Raw genomic sequence first — 19,823 nt, forward strand, 5'->3', positions numbered from 1 at the left:
GTCCTTCAGTGGTTCTTAGGTACAGCAGAGAACCTTTGCTTTATCAAGAACCATTTTCACTTCTTTTTAGATCAGAAATAATCTAGGTGTCACTTTAAAGAGCTTAGAAAACAAATCTGAGCCAAAGAACCTTTAAAGTACAAGAACATTTTTTGTCTAGTTCTTTTTTTTCTAGTTCTTTTATATTTTATACTCCATTGTTTCTTAGTGAATTCATCTTGATTTAAAGGTGTTAAGATTTTCTACTAGACAGTGATACTGAATAAAACTGGCTTGCTTTCTTTTTTTGTTTCTTTTTTTTTGCAGTGTAGCTTCTGTTGATTGTTTCTGCACAAAAATGTGCCATTGACAAATGTGGTTGCAAACAGGGACACATATAAATCTTCATCATCTTTGACAACAGGTGAAAAGTGTCACATTCTGACTGAAACAAACTGCTTCCTCCTGACATGTCTCATGTGGCCTTGAGTTAAAGACACAGGCTGACAGATCGATTGCAAGTGTGTGTACATGCTTGTACTGTATATGCTTTAACTTTTAGCATTAAAGGGCAAATGCAATTTTTTAAGAGGGCTTGAGTTTCCGTTAAGGCTTAAAATTCAACAAAGAAAGTTGGAACAAAAGTTGCAGGATTTCAGTCTTAATTTCATCCAGGAATAACGCCAACAGCTTTACTACCAATGTTTTAAAACCACGAAAATTTGATTACAAGTTTGTCATTGTGTGTAGGTGCCAAATATACAACAATAATAGACTTCCTGAGTGCTTTTTTCACAACATTAATAATCACCACAAAATTATGCAACTTTTTTAATTATAAAAAATGTTCTGAAGTAACACAAAATGTACATTTTGTTAACTAGAAGCCATTGTTACTCTGACCTCACTATGGTGCATTTTTAATTCAGCAAGGGGCATGAAGTTGCCGTTTTTGATCATTATTTTTCATTTTTAATAAAAAAAGGTATTTAAATGATTTTGAAAATGGAAGGTTAAGTCAAATGCATTGCATTTTTTGCGTGTAGTTTATCATGCTGCGTGAAAGTCATTGCATAATTAGTTTCCTGACCTTGAAAATACAGTTTGTGGAATATTTTTGTGGGCATGTGTTGTATCTAGAATATCATAAATTTGCTTTCTGCATCATAAATTAGATGAAACGGGTCACTAATTGTTGTATTGTCATGTTAGATGTGAGAGACGGGAGCGGGCTGACTGCTAGAAAATGAAATTTCACTTTTGTGTTACTTCAAATCGTCTTTTATTATACAAAAGTTTTAAAGTGATGCTCAAAATTGTGCAAAACAATCCAGCCCAGCATTTAAAACCCCAAGTGTTGAATGCATCACATTTTATTTGTTTATATAAAACTGCCTCAAAGATAATAACTGGGATATTTTTTTACTCATCAGAAATGCACGCTTATCATTTCCAAGTTGGAGCCCATTCTGTTGTTTCCTCTTTCTTTTCCAAACCCAATGAAATCCATTACTGCATTGTGGCAGTTACAAATGCCGGGCTTTCTCTGAACACAGAGAGGCTTGTCTGCAGGATTACTTTTGATTTATGCTCCAGCTGTGATATTGTAACTCCGTGCGATAGTGTCCTTGGACGTAAATGTAAGTAAATGCCGGGAAGGGCTTGGTGAAGGCCTGTGTATCAGAGCTGCTCTGTGCGTCCCCTGGGAATTCTGCTGCCGATGTGCGTCGGAATTCTGTGATCTTCCAGAGCCGAGTTTTCCGGGTTTCTCCTTGTGTAGTTCAGAGCACAGCCGACAAGGTGAGATAGGGCAGTGAATCACTAGGAGTAGTTTTTAATTTGAGTTTCCTTTTTATTAGTGATAGTTGGGAGAAGACTATATGTCTATATAAAACAACATATTGTGCCTTTTAGAATTAAACTCCACTTTTGAACCACAACAGGAATCAAAGTAATCAATACTAAGCATCAGTGTTTGTTTTTTTTAATCTGCAATCTTATGCGCAGTGAACGCTTCTACTTCCTGTCTCCCCTTTCCAATCAGACAGATGATTTTCTAATTGCACTGCCCGGCAGGTCATACGTACACTAGCTGGGCTGATAAGCACATATTGCTTTAATCGCAGGTTTTTGCAGGAACTTTCAGCAGAAGGAGAAATTAAACTGTCGGTTCTTTCACTGTCCTAGTGTTAGATTGCTTTCCTTAAAAAAATCGTGGCCAAAAGTTTTGAGAATTACATAAATATTAGTTTTCAAAAAGTTTGCAGCTAAACTGCTTTTAGATCTTTGTTTCAGTTGTTTCTGTGATGTACTGAAATATAATTACAAGCACTTCATACGTTTCAAAGGCTTTTATCGACAATTACATGACATTTTTTGCAAAGAGTCAGTATTTGCAGTGTTGGCCCTTCTTTTTCAGGACCTCTGCAATTCGACTGGGCATGCTCTCAATCAACTTCTGGGCCAAATCCTGACTGATAGCAACCCATTCTTTCATAATCACTTCTTGGAGTTTGTCAGAATTAGTGGGTTTTTGTTTGTCCACCCGCCTCTTGAGGATTGACCACAAGTTCTCAATGGGATTAAGATCTGGGGAGTTTCCAGGCCATGGACCCAAAATTTCAACATTCTGGTCCCCGAGCCACTTAGTTATCACTTTTACCTTATGGCACGGTGCTCCATCGTGCTGGAAAATGCATTGTTCTTCACCAAACTGTTGTTGGATTGTTGGAAGAAGTTGCTGTTGGAGGGTGTTTTGGTACCATTCTTTATTCATGGCTGTGTTTTTGGGCAGAATTGTGAGTGAGCCCACTCCCTTGGATGAGAAGCAACCCCACACATGAATGGTGTCAGGATGCTTTACTTTTGGCATGACACAGGACTGATGGTAGCGCTCACCTTTTCTTCTCCGGACAAGCCTTTTTCCAGATGCCCCCAAACAATCGGAAAGGGGCTTCATCGGAGAATATGACTTTGCCCCAGTCCTCAGCAGCCCATTCACTATACTTTCTGCAGGAGATCAATCTGTCCCTGATGTTTTTTTGAAGAGAAGTGGCTTCTTTGCTGCCCTTCTTGACACCAGGCCATCTTCCAAAAGTCTTGGCCTCACTGTGCGCTCACACCTGCCTGCTGCCATTCCTGAGCAAGCTCTGCACTGGTGGCACTCCGATCCCGCAGCTGAATCCTCTTTAGGAGACGATCCTGGCGCTTGCTGGGCTTTCTTGGACGCCCTGAAGCCTTCTTTACAGGAATTGAACTTCTTTCCTTGAAGTTCTTGATGATCCTATAAATTGTTGATTTAGGTGCAATCTTAGTAGCCACAATATCCTTGCCTGTGAAGCCATTTTTATGCAACGCAATGATGGCTGCACGCGTTTCTTTGCAGGTCACCATGGTTAACAATGGAAGAACAATGATTTCAAGCATCACCCTCCTTTTAACATGTCAAGTCTGCCATTCTAACCCAATCAGCCTGACATAATGATCTCCAGCCTTGTGATCATCAACATTCTCACCCGAGTTAACAAGACGATTACTGAAATGATCTCAGCAGGTCCTTTAATGACAGCAATGAAATGCAGTGGAAAGGTTTTTTTGGGATTAAGTTAATTTTCATGGCAAAGAAGGACTACGCAATTCATCTGATCACTCTTCATAACATTCTGGAGTATATGCAAATTGATATTATAAAAACTTAAGCAGCAACTTTTCGAATTTCCAATATTTATGTAATTCTCAAAACTATAAATATATATATATATATATTAATGCTATTATTGTTTTAAATGTTTAGGTTACAATGGCCTAAACGATGACTGTAAGTGATGACAGGATTTTTTTGTTTATATTTGGTGAACTATCCCTTTAAGGTTTTTTGTTTTTTTTTATATAAATGAAATGATACTCTAAAGAATAAACTAAAACTACCAAAAAATGCCGGTAAATGTCTTTATAAGTCGATTTGTTCAAACGAACGAAAATTTTCTGTTGGCATATGTTGGCAAAATTGAACAAAAACACCCAATATTGTATTTAAAATATAGCACAATATTAACCTCTTGTTTACTGAACTGTTTTATTAAAATCACATTTGCACTCGTGTTCTTCGTGACAAAATCAGCACTCCTGATATTGCTCTCACTGCTGGTGTGATATTGCTCAAAAATGGTATCATATGATTTAAATATGAGATAAAAACTCATACATGGGCCCCCCCCCCCCCCCAATATCTTAGGGAATAACTGCATTTATGAAGTTGTTGCCCTGCATCATATTTGTCATCAGTCATATTTAAGATGAAGTAGAGGTCTGGGGCGGGGCCAGTGTATTAACTGCGTTAAAAAACATAATCTTGTTTTTTCATAACCAATGAATTAAGCTAACACGTTAAACTGACAGCCCTAATATATACAGTATTATATATATATATATATATATATATATATATAGATAGATAGATAGATAGATAGATAGATAGATAGATAGATAGATAGATAGATGGATGGATAGATAGATAGATAGATAGATAGATAGATAGATAGATAGATAGATAGATAGATAGATGAATTTTGCACACACACACACACACACACACACACACATGTACAGACACACTCATAATGTAAAAACAGTAATTAAACATTGAAAATAACTTTTAAAATATAGAAAATATTAAAATACATTTTAAAATAGAAAAACATTTTAAGATTTCAAATTTTAAAGCACTTATTTTGTCACATGATCCTTCAAAATAATTTAAATATGCTTTTTTGCTCAATTTTAATAAGTATTTTAATAATAATTGAATAATAATGTCTAATGTTTTGTCATAAGCGAAAACAGCTCTGCTGCTGAATATTTTTGTGAAATAGTATAGTATAGTAATGCATAGTAATTATTTGAAACAAATATTTAGTAGCATTATAAATGTGTTTACTGTCATCAATTTTAAATGAACTTCCTTGCTGAATAAAGGTATTCATTTTTGTAACCACAAAATGTACTGATTTTTTTTCTCACTCAATTTGTTTGAATTGGATTACTAGCTCAATGCATAGTGTATGCTATTTTTTCAATAGTATGCAGTCAGAGAGCTGCAGTTATTATTTGATGAAATAATAGGGATATTTTTGTTTGTCACAAAGGAAATGGTGTATTAAAATATAAAGTCAGTAAAAAACTACAAAATATTCCACACTTTGTGGTAGATTATCCAGGGTTTGCTCCTCCAATCCATTGCCATTCATGTCACTCTCAGCAGTCGTCTGGTTTCTCAGTCACTTCCCTGTCTTTTGTAACTCTTTTACAGTCTCTTTCTTTCCTCTTTTCCTCTGTTGTCAGCTTTCTACATCTGCGTACAGCAGCCACCTTGAATCTTAAATGCCACTTATCAGCCACACTTTCTCTTCGATAAAATACTTCTGTTTTTCACACTTTTTTCTTTAAATTGCACTTAATTGTTCAGAGTAATCCAAATACCTTGATTACTGCTAATTTCCCCTATGCGTTAACATATGCATGCTATCTGTGAAGTAAATAAATGAGCATGACCAATCTAAATTTCAATTCTTTGTTAAAAAAATAGAAATATTAAGATTTTGTCATTGAATTGGTTATATGACTTTCCTTCTTTTAGAAAGAGATAAAAAAAAATACATGCTGTGGCTCAGTGGTAGAGCATTGTGTTAGCAGCACAAAAAGGTTGTGGGTTCGATTCCCAGGGAACACGTTAGGTAAAAAAATGTTAGTATGCATTGTAAGTCGCTTTATATATATACTGTACATATAACCATAAAACAATATTTGTTGCATGAAATTAATTTAAATATATAAAAAAACTAACTTTTATCTTATGATATTAAAGTTATTTTAAAGTTATTTTATTATTTTAGTAAAGTTATATTTCATATTAATATTATATTTCATTTAGTTTATTTTGATGCACCAAAATAACAAAATAATTTAAAATTATATATACTTAATAGACTTAATAAAATTGACAAAAACACAACAAAATTCAGAAAAGTTTTACTTAAAATTAAATTTAAAACTAATTCAAAATATAAATATGTCATAGTATTTCAAAGAAGTATTAATGTTATTTGAGATAAATAATAAAAGTCATGCATGTTTGGGGCAAATTGTGCCTTGCACAAAATCATAAAAATCTTAAAAATCATAGATCATGTCAAATAATTTAGTTTCAGATGTCAAAACTCTCATTTGCCCCTTTTGATTTGATCCTATTACCCATAAGTCCCGGTGTCCTTGTGATGCATTAGCACACACAGCTAAGGACTTGAGGTGTCAGGGCACTGTTACAAAGATTGCATTTTTTTTTTCATGAACCTCTTCAACAAATCATATTTGATTTCATGCGTAATTAGTTTGTCCATCAGCAGCCGAGGGGACCCTGTAGCGGCTGTATCTGCAATATCTTTGAGCTCTGATGACAGAGGCTTCGGGACAACAGCCAATATACATTAGAACAATAGCACGGTTCCGCCCCATCGCTCCGGATGAACTAGAACTCATTTTGTACGACTGGCATTCGTAACTACGCTCTCTTTACCTCGCGCTCAGCGGGACGAATATCTCAACGCTCACTGGCAGCCTTCAATATTTGATAGACGCTTTGCCCTTCATATTTAACTGGAAGATTTAATTATATTTTGAAATTATATTTTAATTAAATATTAAGGTAAGCAAAAATGGATTTCAAAATAATTACATCAAAAAAGTGAGGGCTCTTTTTTTTCTGCTTGGACAGCAAAAAAAGAAGCCTTATTTAAGTCACTGAGAGATTCAATCTAATTTAATTCTCTCCACTCTCTAAATAAACAGTTCTCCAACCTTTTTTCATCTGGGGGGAGAAGAGATGATAGAGGTAATCAATATTTCTAGCATTTTAATTAAAACCGTTAGTGGAATAAATCCATTTAATTATCAGTTAATGAAATACAAGGTCATTTACCTGACAGCAACTTTGAAGGTGTCTTACTGGTTGGAATGAGAAGGCTGGTGAGGTGTCAGAGCCGTTTAGCAGCTGCCAGAGCTCAACTTCAGATTCTCCTCGCTGTATTAACCCCTCTCTGTCCGGCTGTGCACCGCTTGACTCGTACCTTCTGCTGCACAAACACCAAAAAGATCAGGGTTAGCAGAGCATGCTTGTTGGACGTGTATACATATACATATATATATTAGGGGTGTAACGGTTTACAAAATTCACGGTTCGGTTCGATACAATACACTGGTGTCACGGTTCGGTTCGGTTCGGTTCGGTACGGTACGGTTCGGTACGTTTTAGATACAGCAAAAAGAAAAAATTAGCAGATAAATTTCCTTGATTTTTATAAAAATGTTTTATTTATTAAAACTAACAAAGTATGTTTTTTTTTTTTACATTGAACAATGATGGAGCTATTCTTTACCCATCTTCTATGGTGTTTTCTTAGCAGCATACTGTATAAAACAAGAACAGCTCCTTATAAAAAAAAATGAAAATGTTATATTAGTTATGAAAAAATACAAAGATGTAACTTTTACTAGGCGGCTCTCATAGTAGCTTACAGTATCACACTGCCACTTGCCTTCAGACCATGTGAGGCAGGAGCGAGCGGGGAGCGCGAGCGGGCGGATCTTGGACAGAGCGCAGACCGGCAATTTCAAAAGGACGGTGGACGGAGCGTTGCATTTCCCGCTCCAATTTCGCTCTGCTCACACCACGAGTCTGAAGCATGCTCATTCAAGCCTGACCCTGAATCCCTTAGTCTTGCACAGTCATCAACAGTAGACTATTTTCAAGCAAAACTCGGCTCAATAATGGAGTTTAAAAAGTAAAATGAGAATTCATACAGGTGTAGCCTATCAATATAAGTCGCTCCGGAGTAGCCTTTAAGGCGAATCAGTCAAAAAATGCGCCATGAAGAAGAAATAACATATAGGCCTAGCCTCGCACTGGACTATAAGTCGCATTTATTTAGAAATGTATAAAAAAAATAAAAAATAAATCTTATGGACGGGACAGTTCTCCGTTATGGACCTGAGCGCTCTGACAGCGGCACTAAGACTGCTTTAAAACTTTCACTGAGACCTCAAACAGAAAGCACAAAGCCTGTCTTTAAATTTGATTTCGTTTTGTATTAATTGTATCTTAATTTTAATCAAGGTTTCATCAACCAATTGTCTGGATTTAATAAGAAGTAAATAGAAAATAGATAACCACGATACGAAGGAGCCGGTGTGAACCTGGAGTTTGTCTCATGAATGAACCGAAACTCAGCGTATAGCCTACTTGCCTCACAGACCCGACAAATAGGCTATATATAAGGATTGAAATGTCTACTTTTAAACAAAACAATTCAAAACGAAAGAAAACAGACTGCTCTCCCTCCCGTATGAAATTTGCATTTCTCTCAGGCGAGTTCACTACTGCGAAGATCACGAGTCAGCATCTTTCTAGCCGACCGACATAAAAAAAAAATTAAATGTCTTGTGCTATATTTTACATATTCATAATCATTAATTTTGCCGGTTCGTTGTGACAGCTTTTAGGTGCCCTTAAATGTTACATGAATGCATCAGCACTGAAAACATAGAGATTTTTTTTCTTTTGGGGGCATTTTGTTTGACATGCATGCCAGCTTTCGCTCATCCCACTATTAAAGTAAATCTGTTCTTAAACGAAAATGTATTGGCCGTGTTATTTCTTTTTTTTGGGATGTCCAATTTATATGTAGAAATGCACATTTGCAAAGGTGACTTAGTATGTTGTTGTAAAAGTGGCTCGCCTTTTGATTTTGCTCTGCCAATGTGGCTCTTGTGAAAAAAATAGTGAGGATCACTGCACTACAGAGTAAGGCGCTCGCTCACTCAGTACGCGCAGAAGGCTCGTTGCAAAATGGCTTATGCGTTTAACAGACCAGAAATAGAAGATCCTCCAATAACAAACAGGTCTGGTGTTTGGGTGCACTTTGAATTCCCTGTTAAACGCATTGGCCATTTTGCAACGCGCCTTCAGCCTGTATTGCTGAGTGAGCGAGCGCCTGACTGAGTAGCCTAAGATAAACATATAAGTTGGTGTTTTTTTTCTTCTTCGGGGGTGTCAGGGGCGTTGCCTGTTACGTCGTTTGGGTTATTGGGCTACCTTGTTGAACGCATATCATTATATTTCACAATTTTTTTTATTTTCCAAATATAATTAATTAGTCCAACGAACCGTTCGGTCCATAATGCGTACCGCGTACCGAACCGAAAGCCTCGTACAGAACGGTTCAATACAAATACGCGTATCGTTACACCCCTAATATATATATATAATTATTATTATTATTTTTTTTTTGAAGGGGTAGGGGCGGGGCCGAGAGTCGTGGGAATGGAGCGAGGCCGGTGAAGTGATTGGAAATGAGCGACACCTGCGACACTCACCGGTCTCGAGTCCCATGGTGGAGATTGGAAGGATATAAATTTGTATGTGCGTGCCAGTCGTCCACGAGGGGCTGTCGCGCTGTTTTGTGTTAATTTTATTATTAAAGAGTTATTTGATTGTCCGCCGGTTCCCACCTCCTTCTTCCAGATGATTATGAAGTTTTAAAGTATTACATATATATATATATATATCTAATTGCATCTAATTACACACACACACCTGCAGCTAATACACACACACACACATATAAGCAGCACAATCACTCTCAGTCTGGGCGAAGTCTTGTTTAGCCTCGTCTAGCATTTCCGTGCGTTTTTCCTGTGTTTGTTCTTCCTGTGTCTGGTTTTTGGATTGTGTATACCGCCTTTGATTCTCTGCCGCCTGCCCCGACCTTTGCTTGTGACTGTTATTGATTCTGGATATCCCTGACATACCTGACGCCGTTCCTGATTACTGCTTGTCCAACCATTCTTATAATAAAGTTCTTGATATGGATCTGAACTTCTCTGACTCGTCGTAACAGAAGACCTCGTCTGCTCGGCTGTGGTGGTCCTCTATATATATATATATATATATATATATATATATATGTAAACATGTAAATATTAAAAAATATACATGCATGTTTGTGTGTTTATATATACATAGTAAATATACACAGTACACACATATATTAAGTAAACAAAAGCTTTTATTTTGAATGTGATTAATCTCATTATAATACTAATAATATAACTTATTATAAATACATTTAAATATTATAATTTTATTATAAATATATAAAGACCAATATATTTAATCTCAATATAATATAATGTAATATATAATTGTATTATATGCCCACTCACACACATACAAACAACTGTTCATATTTTATGTCAGTATAAATCTCATAAATATCTGTATGAAGACCTGTCTATGCATGCGTAGATAGATTCTTTGGTGTTTTAGAGGAACTTGTGGTTAAATTAGATTAAATTAAATTAAATTAAATTTATGTATTTAGCAGACGCTTTTATCCAAAGCGACTTACAGTGCATTCAGGCTATCAATTTTTACCTATCATTATATCATATGATATATTATTATTATCAATATATTATTATCATTATATTATTCGGTTACTATGGTAATGATAGCATGGGAGAAAGTTCCTACATTACATGATGCTAATAAACAGTCATCTCTCTTTTGACATTGAGTAGCGTAGCATTATTTAACCTCTGAAATTAGTTTGCCAGGAAACGTCTTTGTTGAAAATCACTTGATAAGATAGGAATTATCATTTGAGGCTCAGTCGTGCAATAGAACACTTTTATTTCAGAGGCATAGAATCGAAACTAAGCTGTATCATGTTTGTCTGTGGAGTTGTAGCTTAAAAGGAGGTTGAGACTACGTGTGTGTGTGTTTGGAGGCAGAAGCTTTTAGCGTGTGGAGGCGGCACTGGGATTTGTGTGATAGAGTTTATTTCAGACCCAGTTCTCTTGGGCCGGAGGAACAATAATCTCGCAGCCCTTCCTTCACCATCTGGAACAAATACAACATATAATAAATAGAGATACAATGGGGCAGAGAAATGGAATTTAACTTGGCCTGCAGCACTTACCTGAAATGCACATATAATGGTGTTGGGCATTTGTCATAGCGAATGCTTTCTGGAGTTTTTGTCGTACTGTTAATGAAATAGTAAACTTGGCTCTGTACATTACTCTCCGGCTTTATGCATCGATCTCTGCAATTGCTTTCTTTGTCTTATTATTAAAATCAATTTCCTTCTGTGATTGCCAAGAAGAGCATTTAAAAGCACTTACTTCATGTGATGTTTTCTGACTCCATTCCCCGTCTCTGTGGCTTTTATTGTTCATGACAGTCCTTCCAACAACAAATGCCCTGCGCATATGCCGTTCATGGAAAACGCCTGGCGAATATTAGAATCAGTCTGCCAAGGACACTCAGTCGTACCGATGACAGACGTATTAAGGCGTTCTCAATCCTGTTCTGATCAAAGTCTAATTGTAGGGTACTGACTTAATGTTGACGTTTGGAGGCGGCTTTAACCGCTGTGGCAAATTGTGAAGCACAGCGTGTTCCTGGATCAACATGCCTTTTTGTTCATGGAACAACATCCTGATCCAATCGTAGCCTCATAGTCTATCCTCACGATCCAGAACTAACTTTTAGCCAAAGCTACCAATGACTGGTTTACTGACCATTCCTAATTAAGACTAAACTGTACATATAACAATAAACCTAGTGCCATCAGCAAGCAAATGATGTTACAGTGGTTAAAGTTTGTTGCTATTTTTGGTTACACTTTATATATATATATATATATATTTATTTAGAGAGCTTTGATAAGTTGATAATGAACAAAGAAAGATGATCCAGGATACATGTCGTACTTGGGTAAATTGAGGTATAATTAACCCCTTTTTTTCTGTAAATGTGGATTATACAGGATGCTTTTGACAAAAAGTGTATCTCAGTGGGGATAGAGCTGCTCTGCTGTCTCTCTATCTCTCAGGTATGTGAACACACACACACACACATGCAGACCTGCAGGCAGTGGCTCTGACGACTGGTGTGTCTTTGTGCTTTAATACACTGACACAGTGTTTGACTTCAGTCTGTTCAGCTCAGAGGGGCCAGCAGAGCTCAATCTATCCTCTAGATATCAGTCTGATCTACTGGCGGTTTATAGTTTCATTCGACCACAATCCACTTTGACAAACAACTTGCTTTCATCTTGAACTCTCACAAAAAAAGAAGAAAAACAGCTCATTTGTGCTCCCCAAACCTCAAAAGAAACCATGTCAAGGTAGCCCCAATACCGTCTCCTCCTGATTTCAAATGAAGATCAGATTTTTTTATGTTACTTAATTATTTCCTAATTAGTTTGCATGTTAATTAAAACGGTGGCTAATGTTAATTACCTATATTAATGGATTCTCATGTAACACCTGCCTGAAGCACTTGGCTCAGTTTTCAAAATATCTTCATCTAAGCCGGTTGATGCATGCCTTCTCGCTTTGTTGAAAAGCGGCAAGGAATTGAAGTCAGGGGATTTTTGAAGTAGTCTAACCAAATGCTCGCTGTTTTCTTCTCTTCTGCTTTCATTTGAGAGCTGCGTTTGCAGAGAGGATTGGCATATTGTGATTATAGTCATATTTGTAAGCGTGTGTAATCTGTAATGCTCGATCTGTTAGACGGGTCATTCTAAGAAACAGCTGCCTTTTCCATTTTAAAGGAAAAAGTAAATGTTTATAATATTTTCAAAATCAGAGAGAGAGAAATTCAGTTAATAGTAGCTCATTTACAATGAATTTTAATAAACTTTTAATACCAATGATTTTTTTAGTGCCTTTTGTTTTCATTTTGAACATTAATCTGACATTACAGCCATTGTATTCAAGGTTGTCAGACTGCAGATACTTATTTGATAGAGATGTCCACAATTATCCACTTATTAACTGTCAACTGTTTACTTGATACATATGTTGGTTTGTTCTATTACATATTTGCTAATGCAGAAAGGCGCAAGCAAAGTGTTTGAAATTAATTTTGTTGATATAAAGTGCCTACAATAACACACATACTGTACATATGAGAGGGACAGAAACCCGTTTCTATATAATGACCCAGATGTTTCCCATCACCTGTCTATGATGGCAGAATCGACTCTGACATTCTTGACACACACCTGGTGTGATTGCTTGGCATGCATGGCAAAGCTAAAGCAAAGCAAGACCATATTAAAGTGAAAATGGTCTCTATTAGATTGAAAATGATCACCCGATCAATACGACCCCCTGCCTGACTAATCCATAACATGAACATTGTTTCATACCCCCGCGCCTTTTCCTGCATGTCTTGGGGTGCTTTGACTTCATGGAAGCAAGGATCAGCGATTAAATGTCACCTTTCAGCAACAACATTAAATAAGAAGCAGCAATTTGTCTCCTAGCAAATGCTAATTTCACGCCTTGATAAATGTTGCAGGAACTAAAGCTTTCAAAGATGTTTCTTAAAGAGGCAGCAGCATATGCATGTAGAGGCCTGATGCGTTTCACGAGGACAAAAGCTCACTTTCATGTCAAGGTCAAAAGAGTTGTTTTGCTTTAAGCTAAATGTAAGTCATCCCTTATTACAAATAAAAAATGTATTCTGACCTCATCAATTAGATTTAGAGTAAGAGCTTTTTAAAAATAGATATTTAAAATGCTGTTTTAAGAAATGATGGTGCATTCGAAGATATTTGACATTTAGCAGAGACAGTACACAGGGGCGTTCACACATACAGAGATTTACTGCCAGCAGAATGAAGCAGCACAACTGTTTTTAGAATTAATATTAATAAGAAATGCTTCTTGAGCAGCAACTTCGGAAGGATTATGTGACACTGAAGACTGGAGTAATGATGCTGAAAATTCAGCTCTGCGTTAAGGCAATAAATTAAATATAAAAATGTTACAATAGAAATTAGTTATTTTAAATTGTAATGACATTTCACAATATGTTTGATCTTATTTTAATTGAATAAATGCAGTCTTGTCAAGCACAAACTTTTGAACAGTAGTATTAGGATAACAACTGTTTTTTTATATTAAGAAATGTAAAATGTATAGGGAGACAGTTCTGAATATTTTAAATGCTTTATGATTGTGAGAAATCATTGCTGAGCTCTTTTACCTTTATTTCTGTCTTCATTGTAACAGTGGCCTCTCTGATTTGATATCTAGGATTTAGATCTTCACCAGGAATTCGCCTTTTTTTGACTGGCTTCCACAGAAGAATAACATGACATAACAGCCTCAATTTCTCTCCATTTCCCAATGGAGAAAATGAATGGAATTTTATTTGAACCCATCTGTTTCACTCTATAGTTGCACGTGTGCATTGTTAAAATGGCCACCATGTGAACTGACTTACCTTAAAGTTACTTTGCATCTAGAAGAACCTAACTTCAAGAATCTTAATTGAATAATTTAACACATTCTGCATGTCGCCAAGTGCTCGTTTGATAAAGCACAACCAATTCATCTTGCACCTGCGGTGGCATCTCTTCTGGCGACATTGCAGATAGCCATAGAAATATGACCCCCTGTGTTTTTAGTGCATACATAATCGAATTGATTTGACCAAGCAGTCAAACAACTGCAAATGAATGCGGTCGTACCAGCAGCTGGTTAGCTGCAAAAGACAGATAAGTGTGAACAAACGAGGGCAACTTCTGTATGACAAGACTGTAATAATCGCCATTATTTTGAGCCATAAAGTTGCGTGATTCATGTCGGAAGACCCCACCACACATTAAATCCAGCTTTTATGACTAGTGATTTGAAAGTAATAGTTTCCAAATGAGTTTCATGCCTTCTAAAGCTCCTCGGAGGCCCACTCTCCTCAAAAATAATCTCCCTCGTAACTTTTCCGAGGAGCAAGATGCAGAATAAAGCCAGCCGTCAAGGAATAGCAGCACATTCGTTTTCCTGCTCGTGAAAGTGAAAAACACTCAAATGAAATACAGCATCTTAAATGACAATTGAGGAATTTGTTTTGTTTTCTTTCTTTTTTTTTAACACAATACGACAGCTTTTTCCAGACGCGTGTAGAGTTTGTGAAGGTGAAGCTTTGCAGGCGTATTTGTAAATTTATGAGCTGCTTTGATAGAACCCTCGGCCATTTACAGCTGCCGTCTCGACCCCACACAACTCCCGAATGAATTTATTTTCCGAGCATGCATGCGAGTGCGCCGCTCGCCTCCGATGCTGCCTCTGAACATCAGGACAGACCTGATGGGAGACATTTCAAACAGGCCAATGTATGTTTTGGTTGTTTTGTACACCGGTCGCTGGTTGGGGGGGGAGACTTCCCACCGTTTTCAATCTCGCAGCAACACTCCTCGCATTCAGAGCAGACGATAAAGAAATGAACGTCCCCAGTGTTTTGTCACATAGCTTAAATGTAGAATTTAGGAGGTATCCATTGGCCCCTGTCCAGAAGTTCACCTGTTTTTTGTTTTGTTTTGTGATTTCTTGTACTGCATGCTAGAGTCACATTTTTCTCATTCCTCTTCATTCCCCAGCTGCTTTCAATGAGACTCTGTCCTGTTTGCACTGCTGCCACATGAATCGTCTTCCCATCCATCTCTCTCTGTCTTTCTCTTTCACTCTGTTTTTCCATTGCACATGAAGCAACAGAAGAGCATTACTCAATTCTGTTTGGATTATATTTGATCCCGATGAATTTCACCCACCTCTTGGATGTGAAACACATGTGCCTCAAAGCTCAAGGACGATCATGTCTGTGACTGTTTTCCTCCAGTGCACGTTTTTGTCTGCAGATTTTTAGCAGTACTGTCTAGCTTACGAAGGCAAATCAGTCAACTTTGCCTGATGGGCCTTAAATACTTTACTGTTATTGACTTTTTTTTGTTCTCATTATTATTTCTCTTTGGTATTATGCAGTTAAAAATAGAGGGATTTTTAGTGGTGTTTGGCATGGCTGACATGACACCTCAAATCATGAGGCTTGTTTTGGAGTGTGTGCTATTATATTTTCTAAGCAACTATATAATAAAACAACATACTGTAGGCAGTAAGCAACTATGCAGCATGCACTTGCAACAGTTTTTTATATTGTGGTGGCAAGATTCAGATGAGCAAGCACCCACATTTTCATCAGAAATGTAATGTTTTTTCTTTTTAGTTTGTATACTTTTTAGTGTAAATTTTCAATTTTCCCACATTTTCCCAATTACTTTGAATCCATTGAGTGATCTTTGACGAATTGCTTTGTTCCTCCTTTGTAAGTCACTTAAACAACTGCCAAATGTATAACTGTAAATGACATAAGAGCATTGGCTAATAATTCACACAACTGTTCAAAAGATTGAAATCTGTAAGAACTTTAAAATGTTTTTCAAAGACGTTATGGACCCCAATGCTGCATTTATTAAAAAATACAGTAAGAATAGTAATATTTTGAATTATTATTGGAATTTTCTATTAATACATTTTAAAATGTAATTTATTGTAATTGTTATCATTGTAATATTTGTTGTGCAGCTTAATATTTTTGTGGAGATGCATTTTCTTCAGGATTCATTGATGATTGGAATGTTGAGAGGAATGGCATTAATGTAACATAAATGTATTTACCGTCACTTTTGATCATTTTAATATGTCCTTTTAAAAAAAAAAAAACATTTCTTTCAAAGAAAGACCACAAGTTGTTGTGAGTTGTCCGGGTTTAGTTTACATTTATTGATAATGTGAGATGCACATGGTCTGACATGATATAAGATGTGATGATGGCCACAGTTTCAGCGGTTTCATGACTGACAGCGGAAACATCCCAGAAGACGTGGCACTGACACAGGCATGTAAACAAAAGGGCCCAAAATGACTGGATTCAGCAGATTTTCCTGACATCTGAGTCTCAATTTTACTTGAGGGATGGAGATAAGCATTCATCAAATGACTGAATTCATATTGATTCCTGCCATATTAGCAGTTTAAAGCAAGACCTCTTTTGACGGCGCGCGAGAGAGGGAAATGGCGCGGGAGGTTTTTGAATGATTCTGTTTGAAATAAGTATACGGGAAGTTCCCACACGCAAATCCCTTCTGTCTGCATATCTGAATAAGAATATCTTTAAACGGGCCAGGAGGGGGGAAGGCGGCAGTAAATCCAGCCTAACCGTGGTGTGCAGGATCAGGGGGGTTATTTACCACATCGGCGGGAGGCCATGTGTTCGTACAGAGGTCATATGGGAAGCCGTGAGCGGCTGTTGGAGCGACGTAGAGCACTCCAGCCCATAGGAAAATTAATTAAGCGACGCTTTGCTTTTAAGTCGGGGGCTTACATGCGTTTTTCTTTGGTTGACATTGTCTGCCTTGAGATTACGAAAGCTTAGCCTTTATCTCAGACACTGATTGCACTGCATTGTGGGAACGGGCTCTACGTACATTATGACAAACACTCATCAATAGCCTGATTTCTCCTTCAAGTGCTGATGAATGTAGGTTTATGTGCCTGATATTGATGTTTTTCATACTCACCCATGGGAGCTGCATCTCGCAGCAGCTCAGCCGCATACACCATTATAGATTTCTAATACATTTTAGCTCTGCGTTTTTAATACAGATGGGTAATTCTGCTCGGTTTGGGGAGATCAATGCAAATGTGTCTTAGCCACGCAAGCCACAAGAGAGCCGAATCTCCATCACCACAATGTCCTCGACTCGAAACCGAAGTGGCGTGCTGGGCCAAGCCGTCCTTAGGCTCAAGGTGGCTCGGAGAAATTGCTTTTGTCGGAGGTGGGCATCAGTTATTATTGTGTGTGTTAGCCACTCCGGTGGGATTGAGTAATTAGGATCCTGACATGGCATCGGCGTGCCAGCCGAGTGAATCAAAATGAAGGCAAATGAAAGCAAATTCCTCTGAGGAGGGAGAGGAGAAGTCTGCATGCTCGAGCCGCTAATTTTCTAGAGCTCCTAGTTAGGTTCATTTCATTCCTCCCAAATGAGCAAAGCGCCCAAGCCCCGCCGTTTGATGCCCGCCCAATAAATGGAATGAAAAAGCGACACATCTTTCTGTTGATTTTCTTGTTTATTATCAAGGGTAGCTTTGATTGAGGAGCAGTTTACATTCATGGAATCGTCTGACCTTTCCAGAGGCATCTGCCAAGCAGGCGCCGGGCGCTCGGTGGAGAATGCGAAGCCGGCGTGCTTCATAAAGTGTTGAGAAATGAGCAAAAAATCAAAGCCGTCTGTTGCAGATTTTATTTGCTCCCTTATTCATCGTCTCGTATTTTGCACAATAACTGATCTCTGTCAAGCCAATGTAGCCAATTTTCTCAAGCACCGAGGAGAAATACATATTTTTTCCATCTGATTTGAAAAGCATGTACAAGTGCTTCCTAATCACTGCTGAAAACCAACACACTCTTTTCTGAAATGGAACGATGCCAGTTTCAAGTGTCGCTCTTTATTGCTGTCATATTGATTCGGCTAAATGCTAGAAGTCTGAATTGGTTTACTAGTTTTGCGCGTTCTAATAGTTTATTGTTTTTTAATAGTTCTTGAAGTTGGATCAATGGCACTGAGGTAATTGAGGTTGTTCAAATGATATCTTTCTTTCTGTTTGTTTTTGGTGTCAGCAGGTGGAGGTCCAACAGAGCCATCGAGAGGCCCAGAAGGATGTTCTGGATCAGATGAGAGTGAAACTTAAAAGTCAACAGTACTGCTCCAACAGCAGAAGTGTCGGCTTCACCCTGATGTCCAAGTCCAATAGGTACGATGAGAAATGTGAAATTAGATGCCTTATTTTTTGGTCACATTCGAAAACATCATCACATGTGTCCTTCATGGAGAATGCAATCCCAGAATGCATTGTGACTAGCTCATTGGAAAGATTAATCAATTATGATTATAAATATTATAATATATCTGTTACAAAATGCATGTCCATTTCTACTATTTCATTGCAAAAATTTAGTGTAATGCTGTCTTTTAATGAAATTGTGTTTCAAATTTAGTAAATATTTTATCATGTCATAATACATTTTGTCTGTTTTATTCAAAAATATGTATTTTTACAAATGTTTAAATACATTTTAATTAATTAAAATTACATTTTTGGTGGTGACAAATGTGCGACATGATGCAAACACTTGTTTAATTGTTCTAAATATTAACTTAATAATACAACTATTTTATTTAAGAATATATTTTTTGTAATTAAAAGACTTTATCAAATCTAAAAATGTATGGAGAATCTCTAGGATATTGTATTACGTAATTTTTTTTACGTTAATGTTTTTATAGCAACACATTGTTAGTGCAGTTCTTTATGTATTGCTGTATTTTCTTTTCATTAATGTTATGTTAAAATGACGCAGTGATACTTATGATGCAATTTGCAATTTCTTAAATTATATTTTCATCAATAGTTTTATTAATAAATACTGTTTGGAAGTCAAGTCTTCCACACACTTTGTTTTGACATGGATTTGTTGTGTAGAACATTTCAAATCCTTCACTTGAGGGCTTCTGTGAGTATTATGATGCTGACTTAAAACGCCAATAACTTCCTGAAGTATGTTTTATATTTTGTTCCTGGCCTCTTTTGTTTTCACAAATATATTGCCATTTGATCAATACTGTATATTAGATTTATTTTAAGGGCCTGAAGAAACCTTTCTCTAATGCTACTTAGTGGTTCCTCATGTGGTTACAGACTTTCATTATCTTTTTTTCTTTCCTAAAATAACTAATCCTTTTATTTGGTGGTCCATTAGTTCTCTCTCCTCCCCCTCTCTTTCTCCTGATCCAGTAAAGTCCTGAATGTTAACCGTAGAGTCCGTATCGGACTCCTCGGCTTGGCTTTGAATCAAACATCGTTTTAATCCTTTTAAG

General features: G+C 36.9%; 1 protein-coding gene across 3 annotated transcripts in view; it reads left to right on the plus strand.

Moving 5' to 3' along the window:
• Positions 1–19,823, plus strand: part of akap6 (A kinase (PRKA) anchor protein 6) — a 135,768-nt gene that overhangs the window by 64,507 nt on the left and 51,438 nt on the right. For 2 of the 3 annotated variants that reach the window (XM_059519914.1, XM_059519916.1), the window contains exon 8: positions 18,566–18,699. In XM_059519914.1, the coding sequence (XP_059375897.1) occupies positions 18,566–18,699 (134 nt within the window). The remainder of the gene's footprint in view (positions 1–18,565; positions 18,700–19,823) is intronic. The other variant, XM_059519915.1, reaches the window with a different exon arrangement.

The sequence above is a fragment of the Carassius carassius genome, chromosome 32 (genome assembly GCF_963082965.1).
Source record: "Carassius carassius chromosome 32, fCarCar2.1, whole genome shotgun sequence".
Taxonomy (NCBI): domain Eukaryota; kingdom Metazoa; phylum Chordata; class Actinopteri; order Cypriniformes; family Cyprinidae; genus Carassius; species Carassius carassius.